The sequence below is a fragment of the Parus major genome, chromosome 1 (assembly GCF_001522545.3).
Source record: "Parus major isolate Abel chromosome 1, Parus_major1.1, whole genome shotgun sequence".
Classification (NCBI taxonomy): Eukaryota; Metazoa; Chordata; class Aves; order Passeriformes; family Paridae; genus Parus; species Parus major.
In genome coordinates, this window is record NC_031768.1 from 58401219 (window position 1) to 58418656 (window position 17438).

The 17438-nt window shown below is 39.0% G+C and overlaps 1 protein-coding gene across 6 annotated transcripts in view; it reads right to left on the reverse strand.

The window, feature by feature from the left end:
* Positions 1-17438, reverse strand: part of ELF1 (E74 like ETS transcription factor 1) — an 83318-nt gene that overhangs the window by 22401 nt on the left and 43479 nt on the right. For 4 of the 6 annotated variants that reach the window (XM_015619132.2, XM_015619138.3, XM_015619158.2 and 1 more), the window contains 2 exons: positions 13581-13878; positions 5286-5460 (listed from right to left, as the gene is read on the reverse strand). In XM_015619132.2, the coding sequence (XP_015474618.1) occupies positions 5286-5460; positions 13581-13652 (247 nt within the window). In that variant the 5' untranslated portion in view covers positions 13653-13878. Of the gene's footprint in view, positions 1-5285; positions 5461-13580; positions 13879-14260; positions 14280-17438 lie in introns of those variants that run through there. The other 2 variants (XM_033514516.1, XM_033514520.1) reach the window with 2 other exon arrangements.

Below are 17438 nucleotides of genomic sequence, written 5' to 3' on the forward strand. Positions count from 1 at the left end.
ACAGGAACAGCTCACGCTGGTGACCCCAGCCAAAGAACCCCTGGGCTTTTATAGCCTCAGAGTCCATCCACAGGCAGATCTCCCTCTTCCCCTCTGTGTCCATCCACCCCCTGCAGCTGCTGTCACCTGTCTTCTCCTTTCTTATCCAAAAGACCAGCAATTCTGGGCTTCTACAGTCTCTCTCACTGTTCATTGCCTGCTTGGCCCTGGTAGTATTATCCCAAACGTTGGCAGTTGACAGCCTCTTGTGTCTGGCTCCCACCCTGAGCTCAGTCTGCATATCATTCTGTAGTTTACCAGCAGAGCTACCTGAACCAGAGAACCTGAATTCCTCTACAAGAAGCAGCACTATCTTTCTATCCACAAACACAGGATGGCAAAATTAAGTTTCTTAACCACTTCAATGCTCTTGCAAACACCCTTCAAGCATCTTCCGAGAAGATGACTTCACAGAGTGATTTAAGACAAGCTAATATTTCCCTGTTGCTGAAAGAACCAAGGATTATGGTTTTCCCTCCTATCTCTGCCCCTGGTTCATGACCCGAACTTGTGTCACTTAACATGCCAGGCTTCAGGTTTTTTTGATCACATAGTGAGACAACCAAAATTTATAAAATGTCTGAGAAAAGGTTTTGGGGGTATTCTGGGTTAGCAAGTTGAATTACAAGAACTCAAGAGCTAATACAAACAAGGTGTGGGGCACCTCAAAGAAAAAGTGAAAGACCACCTCTTTGTCCATTTAACAGCGAGATGTTCATTTGCATCCTTCAACATGAGACAGTGCTCAAGGACAACCAGCTTAGCTACCAAAGGCAAGCAGGTGTCTCATATTTTAGCTTTTCTGTAATGCTGCAGAATGGTGTTCCAATCATTGGATGTTATGATAGAGTCCCAGTTGTTAGAAGAACTGGAATTAAATGGCTTATTTTTTCCTCCTTGCCAAAGTCAGAGCTGAAAAAATGGGGCAGCAGGGAGTGTCATTTCTGCAAAGTATCAGGTTTTAAATGTTATCTGAAATAGAAGCTTTTAAAAAACAAATGAAAATAGGGGGAGGGGGAAGAAAAATGTGGAAGAAAAAAATGAAAAAGGGAAAAAGAGACAGGGAAGAAAAAATGGGTAAGAAAAAAAAGGAAAAAGGGAGAAGAAGGGAGAAAAAGAGAAGGGAGGGGAAAAACCACATCTAAAAATATATTCAGTTTTTTCCCAAAGTACTCTATAAGTTTTTGTTTATCTGAGCAAGCCACAAGCATAAGCCTCTGTATCTGCATGCCAATTTCTGCCCAGTTACTGCAAATCCAGGTTCCTATAAATCATCATTAGCACAACGCTTGCCCAAACACAGCTTTCTGCCCTGAAATTATGCCTCATGTTAGAAGTTCTCCACCTCAATTCAAAGTCCTGCTTTCCCTACTCCTGTCTAGTGCCTTTTCTGAAATTTTTACACCACTTTGGGCAATTCTATCCTGCTCCCATTGCTTCCCTGGTGGCTGGAAGCTCTGGAGAGTGGGCAACATGAGTCTTTGTCCAGACTGAGATTAAGGCTGTGCTAGTCACAGCTGTGTTTAAATTCACTGCTGGTTTTACTAGAGATAAAAACAGGGACTGCAGAACCTCAAAAGAATGTCTGAAGAAATCTAAAGTTGCTAAAAGTTGCTAATCTAAAGTTGCCATTAGATATGGACAGATTCCCCTTGTGCAGAATAGCTGGCTGTTAAATCTAAGCACTTTTTAGTATCCACTCTTAGCTGATTGCTATCTGCCACTGGAAAACTGAGTTTAAAAACATAGGTATTTCAGGAGACCTGCAAATCGCCATTTTTGCTTTTTAAATAAGGCTTTACAATTTGTAAAGAAAATTATCTCATTGAGGAGGTATATTAAAAAAATCCCTCCGGTTTTACCAGAGCTACAGGCAGCTGTGAAAAATTTCTTTACAAAGTAACTGAAACCAAAACCTGATTTTTTGCAACTGGCATCTCTTCAACTCGCAGTCCTCACAGATTAACACTATAAAGTTCAGTTTCCATCCAACTTGTCCTTTGGATTTCTTTGTAACATCAAAAATGACCACCAAGAAGCTGTGTTTGTGCAGGACTGCTAGAGTTTCACAAAATGTACCAGGCAAATGGTCCCAAACTTCAAAATGTTGCAAAATGAACCGGTTATTAAGTACCATTATCCATCTATGAAAATGCACACTTCCATGCTCCCTATTTAGACCAGGGCATGGGACACTTAAATGCAAACTTGCTGTCCCTGTTCTCTCATCCCCTCTCCCCGAAACGGTCTCAGTGCAGCCACTTCCCTGATCCCACGAAAACAATGCCAGAATAGGTGAACCACAAAATGGCAGCCTTTGATTAACTGTCAATTAAAATCACCAAACATGACAAAGTTAAAAAAAAAAAAAAGTTTTCAGGAGTTACATAATCTGATTAGTTCCTCCTTCCTGTGCACCTTATATCCATAACTAGCCACATTAATAAGATCTACAAAGTGTAGCAAATTGTACCATCTGACAAGTTGGCCTAGAGTTCTTCTGCACAAAAACATTATCCCATGTATTTTTCAGAGAAAAAATATTTCAAAATTCCCATTAGAGATAAAACTTCAGTCAAAGCCAAATGCTCCAATTTATTTTGTTAATCACCCTTTACTACATGATGGTTAATCATTTAAAATCCTATAAGATTGGCAACAAACCGACCATAAAATTGCCAACACAGTTTTTCCAGGGAAAAGTGCTTTTAAAGAGGAGGGTGATAAGTCACATCTGCCTATTCAATACAAAAGAAATTACAGCATGAGCATTAACCTAGCTAAAAAGTTGATTTCTGGCCATGTCTCAGCAGGGTTTCATGTGCAATAGATGCCATTCTTATAGTTTTCTGCAGGTTATCATTTATCTGACAGGTAAGTAATCACCAACATGTGATAGATGTGCTTTTGAAGGGCTGAAGCTACATCCTACAGATGAAAAAAACGTATCAGCGTCCGCTATTTTGCAGATAGACCCCTAAAAACCAATTGCTTCAGTTTCATGAGGACTACTGCTAATTTCTGTTAATCTAGGACAAAAGAGAAGCCCAGTGTATGACAGTCATAAAACAGTACTGAAAAACTAGTAACTTAAAAAAACCTAAATCCTTCATATTAAGCAGCCATCGCTCAGTACTGTTTAGTTAAATTACAGTGGTTTCAGTTTTGTTTTGCTGTGAATTTCAGTCTTATAAATATTTTAATGTGGAATTAGTACAGTCTTTATGATGTCTGATCCTCTCTCAAAGGCATAATGTTGAAGTGACTGAAAAGACTGGTACTAACTTCAAAGAGCAAAACAACACATTTCACTGTTGAGAGCAAACAAAATCAAGGAGGAAACTTCAAAGAAGAGAGAAAAGAAAAAAAGCAGCTGAAAAACAGAGTAGGTGGGAAAATTGAGCTATGATTAGCCCCATTTCAGAGGCAGCCTACAGCAAACTATACTTGAACTGGGGGTCTCTCCCACACAGCAGTCTTGCAGTTCAACTGGGCAGCTGTGGCCACAGCCAGTACTTGTCCGCAGTGGGCAGGGAGGTAACAGGGGCCTCCCACCTCCTGTGGGGTGCCTTCACACCCCTGGGCCCCAAATTCTGCCCCACTAGAGTCAGGCTGGATAGTTTCCTGCCAGAGACCAGTGGCTGAGCTGCCAGTGTTGCCTGCCTTGTCCTGAGCAGATTTCCAACCACAGTGTTGGTCCTGGGTCAACTTGCATTCATCCCCTTTCCCTTTCCATGCTAAGGAAATCCACTGCACACACAAGATGGACACTGAAACAGATAATTCGTTATCATCACAACAATTATCTCTGCAAAGTGGCAGCTCTCAATTTCTAAGGACTTTGCCTTTAAAGAAAACCAGATTTCTTGAACTATAATGGATGATGGGAACAATACTGTACTTGTCTGCCTCCAAAGTATCCCAGAAACCCTTGGATACCATCAGTTACAAGGATTAAATATTTTCAGTTTCTGGCAGCAATTTGCAAAACCTTCTCATGTGACCAGCAACGAAAAAAAAAAAAGAAAAAAAGGTTTACAAGGGCATTCACAAAAGTGGAGCTTCACAATTACTCATGCATGTAAAAATTCACACACAATATATTATAGTGAATATGGATTCACAAAAATGATCCACTATGAAATTCACACGGACGCATTAAGTGGTGCTTAAGTAACACACTGGGGATATGCCAGTTGTAGTGTGAATAATTAATATGAACAGCAAGTTGGCAAGAGGTCTCAATATGAAATACTGTTTGAGTATGGAAAACCTTCTTGAATAATAACCTAACTTATTTGTATGGTCACAGTCTGTTCACAGATAATTCACTACTATGAAAAAAAAAAGGAGCCATACTCATCAGATAAAACCATTTACTGAGAGCAGCTCATGTCAATTTACTCTGTGAACTGTTCCTCATGTCAGGTTATGTTGAGTTCTTGTTTTGCTTTTTGTAGTAAAAGATTGTATCAGAGCATGTCTTTGGAAATAATGTCAAAAGTATTGAGTGAAACCAGCAAGCTGTCTCTCTCCTTGGACACAGTCCAGGTGTGAAGCCTAGTGGCTAAATCAAAACTTCTTTCTGTAAATTATCTACCCCACCTCTGAGACTTTTTCTACAAAAACACTTCAAATACATGCATTCAGTGAGGAGATGCTTTTAAAATGTGACAGGTCTTTGAGCTTTTCTCTTGACAATTGTTTGTTCTTTAGGGCTACCTTTTCTAACAGTATTTACAAACAATATCTGTAATTTAGGTGTGAATCATTACTAGAGATCCAAGATCAATACTATGCTGAGTATACTTACACCAATAAGTCACGCTAGCACGCACATTTTAATTTATTACTGTATACCTTCGGCAAGTTAAAAGCAGTACATCTACTCAAGCTGCACATTCCTGCTTTTTGGTATATATGTTTACTTAAGAATGCACCACCTATTAAATAAAAGCAAACAAAACCTATGAAGAACAAAGAAAAACTTTGTTGGTACTCTGAGCAGGACTTTGCCTTAATCACTGTTGATGGATGAAACTCTTCATCATTATCAGCTGTGCAACTAGGATTGCAAGCCACCTGCTAACAATATTAATGCCATTTTCTCTGTCTTGTACAGAATTAACAATATTCAATTCCACTATACATTTTTCTCCCTGTTTTTTGTCATTAAACTTTCTTCCTCCATTAGTCACAGCCATCTTGGTGCAAAGACATGGCAGAGAGATGGTTTTATTGCCAACCTGTGAGGGTGATATCATCATCTTCTATGATTTGCTCTTCTGCGACATCCAGAGAGTTCTCAGTGATCATGTCACTAGGTTCATCCACACAGGTTAAGCCAGAGTAGTTATGTAGGAGTTCTGCACTAGGAACATGCTCCACGATAACAGCAGGGAAAATGGATGGATCGCCAAGCTGGGGGGTGGAGAAAAAAATAAACAACAAAATATTAGTTAGACTGCCTCCAATCTAGCCACTTAATGATTAATACTTCAACAGACCTGTACTAAACCACCTAGATATTAAAGAGTCAGGAGAGAGTACTAAAGGAAAAGATGATTTTTAGCATCTGAAAGCAAATTGCAGCAGTGTTCCACCAGGAGCCAGAGACTGAATACTGCTGTAGTATCTACTGTACTGACTGTACTTGAGTATATAACACCAGACTTGCATGACACAGTTTTGCAGCATGAAAGCTGACAATACAGAGGAGTGGCATGGCACAGTAAGTGCTACATCTTGCTGGCAGTAATACTGGGTGAGCAACTTGCTGCAAACACCTTCACCTTTTGCTCTTCTCCCATCAAGCTGAGAGTGAAGGAGTCCTGTGGCTGTGAGGACTGGACAAAGCTCTCACAGGCACCATATTTCCTATGAGACACTATTTGAAAATCACTATTTTAGGGGACACTTGCTACAGAAGGAAGGGGTGTAACAGGTTGATGTAAGTGCTCTAATTCTTATAGCTTTAGTCATTTGACATCACTCACACCACACCCCCCCTCGCCACCTAAGTCTACTTTTAGACATTGTCCTTTGGTCTTGATAGTCATTTTGCATCAGATACAGTAGAAAAGAGGCACCTGGAAAACAGAAATCAAACCTAAGAGCAATAATAGCAAGATGCACACTCTCTGACAAGGCAACTGCTCAACAGGAAGAGGTTTTCAGCAAATAACATCTACTACAGACACTGCATTTTTCAAAGTGAGTCTTTTAAAATGTCATTTGCAGGAAGAAAGTTATAGTAGAACTGATAGAACCTGATAGAACAGGTTCAAGCAAAGTCTAGTGTAACTCTAAGGTTTCCTCCTACAAAAATGAAACACATTACTAATGTGTCAAGCTTAAAAACAAGAAAAAAACCTAAAAAGTTGCTAAAACATATTTCTGAGAAAACCAGTATATGTACATTTGGTCCCACCCTCCACAGAAGAGCACAGATATGTACAGATCTTAGAATCATAGAATGGCCTGGGTTGGAAGAAACCTTAAAATCATCTAGTTCCAATCCCCCTGCCATGGATAGGGATACCTTCCACTACACATCAGGTTGCTCAGAGTTCCATCCAGCCTGGCCTTAAATATTTCAAGGGATGGGGAATCCACAGCTATTCTGAACAACGTGTTCCAGTACCCTTCTACCTTCACAGTAAAGATTTTTTCCTACTATATAATCTAAACCTACCATCTTTTAAGTTTGAAGTAATTTCCACCTGTGCTGTCACCACATGCTCTTGTAAATAGTCTGTCTTTCTTGCAGGTTCCCTTCAGGTATTGGAAAGAAGATCAAGTAGTTTTTTTAACCACACAAGTTAAAAACCCAAGGCAAAAAACCAACTGTATGATTATGCCGTTGTTTAAGAATTACTCATCTCTCACAGTGATGGAAAATGGTATCAGAGCTATCTGCTCAACCCAGACAACAGCTAGGGGAATAGCTGCTTCCCCTAGGGAAGAGTCTGGACCATAAGTACTGAAAGTAGAAAGTGCAATTAGAAATTTTAAAAGGCAGTAATTACCACTTTAAATTGCCCTGTGTTTTGTAAAACATGTCTCAACAAAAACTGTGATAAAGGGCAACCAGGAAAAAAAGAAGAACTAAAAACCAAAAATAGTATTTTAATGGGCTTCCATCATGGACAGTCTCCTAAACAAAAAGAAAATAAAACAAAACAAAAAAACCTCAAAAAAGTCAACAAAACCAAAATTGAAAAAAAAAAACAAACAACGACGTTGTCTATGAAACAGGTTTCAAAAGAGAGCAATATGGTAGAAAATCAATAAAAATGAACAAAGTACAGACCAGTTAAAGCCCTCTTGTGCAATCTTATCCCCAGATATTTATAAAGTCAAGCAATGGGACAGCTGTTACCCCACACCTTTGTGGGCATCTCTAACCAATGCTGCATCATGCTGGAGCTGAGAAAACAGAAATCATTGGTGGCCAAGAAGTTCCAACTGTTCCTCAGAAAAAGTCATGTTCATGTTTTGCATCCTATTTGTTTGCTGACCTGAACGTCCTTGATCCTATTTGCTTCCAAGCAAGAATAAACAAATATATTTAATTAAATAAAAGCCACATAAAAAAAAATATAAAGCACTGTAAAGAGAGAAGAAAAGTAAAAAGCTATATACATTAATAAAGTTAGTTTCAGTAATATGCTTCGATATATAACTTTTGGGATTTAAATTACAGACAGCTGTGATGCAGGCACTTGGACATGAGCTAGGAACCCCTAAGTTTCCTTCCCATCCAACAGACAGAGATGGTATTTCTAGGGCACAATTTCCCTGCCCAGTTTTAGCCTCCTGTGCTACAATAGGATGCCAATGCCTAAAAACACCTGTTTCTCTGCATTGACTATGAAATGGTGGAGGTGTTGGGGTGCTTGTTTCTGGTGTAGGCATCTGTGTCCTGCACACTCATCAGCAAGTGGCCAGCTTCCTCCTCCCCACCACATCTGGGCAGCAAGGCGCGCTCCTCTCGCCCCACTTCCTCCCCTGCACCAGCTCAAAAGCTGCAGTGTCTGCAGCCACAGATCAGGTTGCCTGTGCTCAAGATAAGCCTTACATTAGCTTCTTCTGAAGAAGAAAATTACTTTGGCTCAGCACTGTCCTTCTCTAATGACTGATGCTCACGCCACTGGCCTGGCCTCTGAGAGGACTATTTGTAGAAAAATGCTTCAAAATAATAAACAAAACACAGATAAAATCAACTGATTGTCACATGTTTTCAGATCAGTTTCTCAAAGCCCTACTTATATTACACCCTACTCACTTTGCTATGAAACCTAGTTACAAAAACCCAAACAAATACACTTCACTACTGACCAGAATGTTTCCTGTGGTACTGAACTGTGCTGCTTCATGCAGCTCAGAAGTGGTTCGATCCATATGAACTGCTCTGCAAGGTTAAACTGTGTTTTGACCATATCTAGAAACAACCACCATGCACACACACTGATATGGTTGCTGTGTTTGTCTGCAGGCAGAGAAACCCCCACAGCAGGGCAAGACCTCGTCACCTGAACTTGGTGCTGGACTACGCAGGGAAGCTGCTGACACACTATGCTTTCAAAAGACTGGAGATGAACAGAAAAGCATTCACTCATGGTTAAGACATTTTGAATGTGCTTTTCTTTACCTTAATCACAGTTCTGAACTGGGAGAATCAGAGTAAACATCACTTTTTGTGGCCTCTTATTTTAAAACTATTGTTATAACTGCGTCCAGCTCATACCTACAGCAGTACAATGTATGGACTTTCCTTCCTGCCATGGCTGTGAAGAGGAAAGAACAAATTCTAATATGCTACTGTTGAGAAAAGTATTCACACAACTGCAAACCAATTTAATCTGAAATGCATTTTTGTGGAAGTGGTCATTGCTTTTTTGTACATTATTTGCAATTGGTTATTATTTAATTAACAAGCCTTTCATTTAGTTTTAAAAGCTAATACTAATGTACGCAGATGTACACATGACTGTGAGATAATCTCACCTTGGTACTTCTATAATGTTCTTGATTTCACTGCAAGTGCTTGAATCCCAATTGAGAGCCAAACTAAACTTTCCTCTAGCTCTGTTGTTTTGTAAGACATAAAAATAACTGTACATATTTCGAAGTGCAAAAGAGCCCTTTTTTATTACAACTCCCTTCGAATCTAGTGTGTAATGAGAATTACACACAGGGAAAGCATTAAGTTAAGAACTACAGGGTAGTGATTCAATTAACACAATTTAAATTGTCTCTCTAATACCAAGATCACAAAATTATTTATTTCAAATACAAACATGCCCTAGCAAAAAGTATAGTGCAAGCTATCCCAAAGTTTCAAAAAAGTCCCAGATTAAAGTGTTGGCAATGATTTTCAAGAAATCAATACAGAGATCTATAGAAGAACAATTTGTGTATTTTTAAATTTCTCCTACTTCTATTGCTTCATCTTTCTTTTATAAAATACAGGTAAAATAGGACACCCTAGCTCCAGCAAAGCTTTGACTTGGCTCCAACTCATCTCCCATGTCTGCTGGACACATAAAACAGTTGAGCTACTGCTAAAACCTTCCCAAATCTTAAGACACCCTGTAGACCAACCTTTACCAGTTCAGAGGAGTGCAAATTTCATACAGATGCTGAAGCCCATGGAAAGTCCCACGAGCAGGTCCCTGAAAGCATTGGTTATATTCCACAATCCCCTGAAAAATGAACCCAGTCCTCCTCCAGGGTCTAAAGGCAGCAATCTTCCTTCCTGCTCTCTAATTCTTTTAGTGTGTTTGACATGCTGACAAGGTGTTTCTTTTTTTCTCTGAAAGCTGTCCCATGAACTGTCACTAACTGACAGAAGATCAAAACACCATCCTGGCCACAGAAATGGAAAATAAGGAAGGGGATTTCTTCTGCTTTGGAGGTACTGTCTTCTCATACTACAAGTCTTTAAGGATGACAACTTGTCCCAGGAATAAAGTGACTAGCTTTTAACTGGTGTGAAATAATTTTGGTGCAAGTGAGTGATGGGTGGGAAGAAACACATGAAATAGATAGTAGAAGGGAAAAGCTACATGGGAAAAAAAATAAAATGGAGAAAGCAACCTCAGGGAAAGAACAAGTGTCTTTTTAACCAAAGGACAGCATTCAGACTTGCAATACAGATGGCCATTCCTATAAAAAAAATAAACAAACAACCCCCCCTCCCCAAAAAGAACAAATAAAACACCCCAAAAAACTAAACAGTATTAGAGGAAGTGACCTTAGTGACTAGAAAATAGCCTTGGGTTTTCCCTTGCTGACAGTCCCTGTGCAGAGGCAGTTTCTCAACTTCAAACATGTTCCCACTACCAGCATCAGAGAAGAGACCAAATTGCACAGAGGGATGCTGCAGGCAGACACATGCAGCTCACTCTTTTGGGAAGACAACCTCATTATAGATTTCATATTTTCCCTTATGTCTTCATAAATCTGCAAGACAGTAAGAGGGAGGAATATTCTGCAGGAGCTGGAAATAGCCAAAATATGTAGATCTTCATCTTGACCAGGTGGCTTAATCTTTCTGAAAGCCCATGGTGATATCAGGGAACATGGAAGAGAAAATGTAGGCATCAGGTGATGGTGCAGAAGTCATGGCTCAACCTAAGGTCTCAGACCCTTCTTTATCAAAAGAAAGGAAGAGAGAAACAAATGCCAGAGGTACAGAAGGGGTCTTCAGGCACAAGTTGCTACAAGCATCAGAGCCACCTAAGAGAGCACAGCCCAACACAGGGCAGTCATGCTGGGAACCATGTTAGCAATTTAATGGTTGTAATGATTCAACTTCTCCCTGGCACCATTTAAAACTTCCTGCTAGGGATTTAGCCATTTTATTCAGCTTTTTAAATTAAAAATGTCCTGATCAAATATCACATTAGCTGTAAGTCCACAAAGGAATAAATGAAAAGGCATTGAGAGAAGAAGCTGCAGATAGGAGGAGAGGCAGGTTTAGGCAGCAGCATTGACTCAGCCAAAGCCTGCAGGAACTCCTGCCCAGTTTTATGTGTGAAGTCTCACAACAACAAGAAAACCCAAACAAACAAAACAAAAACACAGAAAAGATGAAAAAGAAAAGCAAACTCTATTTTAACTAGATCCCTAACATATAGCAGAAGCCAGACAAGTTATCAGTAGCCTTAGCCCAAGCCTCTTGTTCCCTTCTGAAAATTATAAGGATATTTTCATTTCACTTCTTCCTCACCACAGATCTACTATGTGATAAATGGACCCTCCAAGAATAATAAAAAATTAAAAAATAATTATTTTCTAAACTGCAAAGGATAAAGCTGATAAGAGTGAGCCTTTCCCATTCACACAATTCCATGCATTTGAGCCCCTCCCATTGGCATCTGCCACTGAACGCTTACATTTGCAAATGGACCGTTCATAATTTATGGTTGTTTAACCAAGACTTTAAAAAAAAATAAAAAATTAAACAAAATAGCCATGAATTATGACTTCCCTGAAATACTGAGCATAGTTGCCACTTAGACCTTGAACCTCTCCCCACAGCTGTTCCATGTCCCAAGAGCTCTTGGCACAAGACAGCTCCAGGCAAAACTTTGACAAGAAGTACCAAAGCTCTTAAAATGCCAGCTTGTGAGGGCACTGCAAAAATAATTATCCAAAGATGAGTTAAATGACACCTTTTGTATACGATGAAGATCCAAGAAAATGCTTTTGCCCAGTACAGAGCACTCACAGAGCTAAAATTTTTGCAAAGTACACAGATTGTGTAATCCATACCTAAATACAATTTATCTAAGAATTTAAAAACTTTAGGAGTAGCAATAGCTCCTGTGTAGTAAGAAGCAGGTCATTCAACTATAAGAAAGAAGCAGGCTTTTTGTGCTACCATGCTATGAACCCTCAGCCAAACTGAACCTTGTTCCAGCTTCCCAGGTCTTCATCTGTGGCAGGACTTCTTTTGTACGACTGAGTATTTAAGATTTACCTTCAGGCAGCCAGCTAGCTGGCTACCTGCATCTTTGATATCTGAACTAAGTTAACCCAGTAATTGAAAAGGAGCTTACATCTGGCTGCAGCAATGGACATCCTGCAATGCACCCTCTATCTCCGGCCTTTCACATCTTTGATTTCACCACCTTTAGGGTATGCTACAGGACATCTTTTCTTAGACTTCATCTAGAGCAGAATTTAGTGGACTTATGAAAGAAACATCAAGGTTGAGTTTGTTCTGAAGCTGGAGAAACAACATGGGGTGACAAGAAAGATCTGTTTAGAAAGGTTTTACTGTCCTGTTGAGCACTCTTTAGTATTTTTCAAGTTTCTCAGTTAAGCATCTAAATAAACTGCAGGAAGCAGAATGCACGGCTAAACGAAACAAAACTGTATCTGCTCTCACTACCCCTCCCAGGAACCACACTGAGGTAGCCCTCCCTGCCTCAATTCTTCCCTCTCCTATTGGCTTGTAAAGTAAAGCCAGCAATGAACAACCAGCAGAGGTATTAAGTAAGGCCCATTTTCAACTACACTTGTGCAATTCCCATATCTAAATCCCCAGGCTACCACAAGCTCTGGAAAAATACAGGGAAGGAAGTTACATTACTAATTCCACCCAAAACTGAGTTAGCACTTTAGACAGACAACACTCAGTTCATTGAAATGATCGCATGACTCTGGCAGCAGAAACAGGCCAGTGACCCAGCCAGATATTAAGCCATACAGAAAACCAGAGACAAGATTATAAAGCCAAAAGCTTTTTTTTAAGTTTCAGTTTTTTTTAAGAGAGGAGAATAAATGCTTTTTACATTAACAAAAAAGAACAGTTTGCCATGGCACTTAGCCTTTTAAAAAGGCTCAGGCACCTTATTACTTGTTAATAAGTGCAAGCTCTAACATTAACCGCCATCTATAGAGAAGCCACATGATTTTTACAATAGGAATCCTACACTGAAGCTTCAACACTCACAGGATGTGGTTTAAATACTCAACACCTAACTGAGAGTCTGCTCAGGTAGAAACTGACATATTTTCCCTGTAGTGTAAAAAAACCAATTTAAATTACTTTCAAGCTGATTTCTGAATAACCAGCATGCAGTAATACAATTTAGAAAACAATCTGTAAATAACAGTGAGGAGGTACATACTGCCCCTTCCAGTCACCTGCAGTGCAACCATTACTTCCACTCAGAATTTTATCCTAGCACACTAGAGAAGTTAAAACTATAAAGCACAGTAATTTTGGGAATTCTACATCATACATTCATGGATTCTACGGGCACAAATCAGCAAAACAGGAAAAATATTTTTGGAGGAGGATGTCTCTGCAATACTGCAGAGGTTATAACATTTCAACCAATTTCTGTTCCGCGCATGCAAGTTACAGGAAGCAACAGGAAGCTTTTGAAAGAGCACAAAGATCTGCTGCAACAATAATGACCTCAATGTTTCCCTTTTGTGTTTTACACCACATTTTTTCCTCGTGTTTCATAAAACTCTTAGCACCAACTTGTACAAATATGGTTTCTTACACCATCCCATACCTGCTGCTCATCCTCCATGACGTTGCTGGCAAATTCAAACACGAGCTCATTCTGCTGTACAACTGCTGCCATAATAACGCATTCCCAGGTCTCAGCTCCACATACAAAGAAAAACGTTCTTGAATGTGAAAGAACAGAGGTCCAGCTGGGCAGAAAGGCAGGTTCACAAAATGAATTGAGTATCAATGTGTCTGTTTCTTAGATCATCAGTGTTCCTGGGCTCTTGTTTTCTCAAAGCAAAACAAACCAAGGCAAATCCTTTCCTGAGTTGTTCTTCCCACCTCGATAGCCTTTACCACTGTGGAGGGAATAAAAAAAAAAAAATCATTAAAAAACTGTTATTTTAGCAATGTGAAATAGTAGCAGTGGCAATAAAGCTCTCCATGTATTAAACTGTTCTATCTACATACAAGGAAGTCAGACACTTTTGTGTCTCCAAAGGTGTTACTTTTACTGATTAATGTACAAGAGCTTTCATTACCTGAAACAGAACTGTTTCAGGAAATAAGACATCAGTTTCAAAGTGTTTCATATTAAAAGCATGAGACTAAGGAAAAGTTTAAAAAGTTAACAAAAAGAAAATCCATTTTTTCATATGACTCAGATATGCAGTTTTCACATTATTTAGTATCTCCTATCTTCACAGTTTATTCAAAGTAAAAATAAAAATTCAGGCCGACCTACTCGGCTGTAGGACATCCCAAGTATATCATAGTATATAGTATTTCTTCTTCACACACAGTTCAAATTTAGCAAGGTTGTTGTTTTGCAAGTGAAATTCTCTGGAAGTTGAATCCCCATGTCAAAATGACGAAACCAATAAATAAATTCTTTTCACAATGCAGAGAATGCCTGCATTCTACATGAATGTTAAAGATGCACTGTAAATGTACCCTTATCTCTACCAGAGGCTCGCAAGCAGCCGGAAGGAAACAGTACTGACCACGTCACGGCAAATTAGTACCATCAAAAAAACTGCACAGTACAAAGAAAAAAATCCCCAACTACAGAATGTAAACAGCTTCAGTGAAGGGATGTGTGCCTACAGCTCCCATGCTGTTACTTACTTGTAGGTGCCAAAGGTAAACACGGTTAGGGCTGAGCTGACCAATAGGAAGCTGTACCACCTCTGGGGAAAGAGGCAAGTGCAGAAAGAACTCTTCGTATACAGCTCAGGTGACCCAGACATTACTTAAAAAGTCTATAATTTCAAAATAGTAATGGGAACAGGTGTCTAAAATTAGGAACTTAAGGAGTATGTTGGTGCCTAGTAATTAAAATCAGTGTATTTTAAAGGGAGAAAAATGCGTGGTTCCTAGTGTTTTGAGCAGAATTCTTTAAACTGCCTTTGATTAAGAGCTGCTGTGACAAAAGAATAAGGGACAGAGGTCTAACATGTACCCATCCAGAGCGAGACCCCCAGGAAAATACATGTCAGTGCCATTCATGATGATTAGCATCTTCCTTTGTACAGGAGGTTTAACTTCACCTTCTTCTTGCAGTAGGCTGAAACTCAAAAAAATGAAGAGCATCTTCCTCTCCCCAGTGCCAAGCAGTTTAATTAGGGAGGATCATGTCAGAGACTTGTACTCCCTCACTCTAGGAAATGTAACAGCTGTTTTTCCTGTATAGATTTGTGGTATTCCCAAATTCCTAAGTAGTGATGGCAGAGCATTCAGGCATTTAAGTCACTAGATCCTACCTTTCTAAGAAACAAGGAAACCCAAGATTATGCAAACAGGAGAACCTCCCCAACTTCCAAAGCACACTCTAATTAGCTGTTAAAAGGTTTGTAATAGTAGCCACAACCTTAGCTACAGAATATTTGCTTTAATGAGAGTTGCAGGCATGAACAGAGCAGGAAGTGCTGTAAGGAACCATTTCAACCTCAGCACTTGCCATTTTACTGGCTGACTTAAATACTTAACAAGACTTTCACCACACTTGGGCAGGGTTATGGCACTGAAAGCATTACATGCAACCATATAATCCTGGGTGACTTCCCTAAATCTAATTATTTGGCCTTGCCTTTTAGAAGACGTGGATGCCATTAGGAAGCAGATACACAATCCCAACATTGTGGGAGTAAGCACAGCTTAGCCCATCCTAGACTCCTACCAGCCTGAAAATAAAGTATATAACTATATAATATAGAGTCTAATATTGCCTTACATACAGCAATTTAAGTGGGCCGATCTATGCCAACAGGGATATACTAACTTTTTCAGAAGAGAAGACAGGTATGGGAATTTATTTAAGTACAACTTCTATTTTGGTTCCTGCTTAGGAATAAATTGTAACTGTCTAAGAAGATTAAATAATATTTTAAGTCACACCCTCTAATCAGTGAAGAGCAACTTCACTATAAAGGCTCATAAGGCAAATAAGGAAATACAAGAACCTCCTCAGTCATCCAGATGGAGACTTCTGTTTAAATGGGGGTTAAGCTAATTGTCCACAGCCAGAATACTGCAAGGGCTTATAATCATGGACATTACACTGACTGAAGCCACATGTATCAACAAGGCTACAAGTTCTAAAGACCCAGTAACTTTCTAAGGTCAATGACAACTAATAGAGTCAATGTAAAATTGTGATAAAAGACATGTTGGAGACATAGGCTACCCAGTAAGCTCTTAAATTTAAGAAAAACTGGAGGTCAAGCTACCCCAAAAATTTTAAAAGTTCTCCATGTGCACTGGGAACTGACATTTTCTTCTATTAGTGCCAGATTATTCATTATTCTATAAAACATTAATATTTTACAGTAGATACTACAATACCAAAATGTACACTAAATGTCTAAGATCCAAAATGTGTGGCAGTAAACTTACTAAAAGCCATAATATATTTCCTTACTTTTTATTTTAAAAAAAGAAACAACTAAATTCTCAATGCAAAACAAATTATTGTGATTTAATATAACTTAAGAGACTGCAGAAGTGTAATGTAATTTGATCCAAACACTGCTTAAACCAGTCACACTTTATGCTAACATGGAACTCCTAATCACCTGATGCCGCTGTAGGAATGGTCTATCAAAAGCTGTTTTATGAGTTCTGCACTGCTGTGATACAGTGATGTGAGACTGTTCCTTCTCCCCTACACCCCATCCCCAAAACCACCAAGGGCTCTATAGATAAAGTCAAGTGATATACTCTTTTCAGAAGAGAAACGTCTAACCACAACATTAGTACCAAATCCAAAGACAAGTGAACAGGCTTTAGTGAGCTTTTATACCTAACCTTATAAAGCTTGGGGACTCAGACTGCTACTGTTTGCACAATATTTTTTCATTACTTCTGTTGTAGTGTAGAGTAATAGTGAATAATCTCCATTGGGCAACAATAGCACAGCACAACATTGCAAAAGTGCTTTCCTTTGATCTATATCACTTTCTTTGCCATATAGAAAACAAGAGCAGCTCTTCACAGAAGTCAGCAGAATTCTAAAGCAGCTATATTTTCCTTCACATCTAGTTTTATAAAGTGTGCTTTCATTCTTCCAGCTATCGGAGGGTCCTGCTTTTTATAGGCTACCACAAACACAACTATTGTTTTTGCTGTTTAATGCCTCTTATCCCCTGCCTGATTTTTTATACATCTACAAATAGAAAATAAGTTATTAGCAAAGAGCATAAAATGTGTAAATTCTATTCAAATACACCGTAAACTTGACTACACACAAATAATCCTAAGAGAAAGGGAACCCAATACATATTATGATAAATTTTACATCGAATTTTCAGAACTACAGAGGAAGTAACGTTTTGCTTTCATTTTTACTAATTGTTGTACAAATATATTATAAAAAGCACCATTAAGACACAACAATATAAACAAACTTCTTAATTCTGCT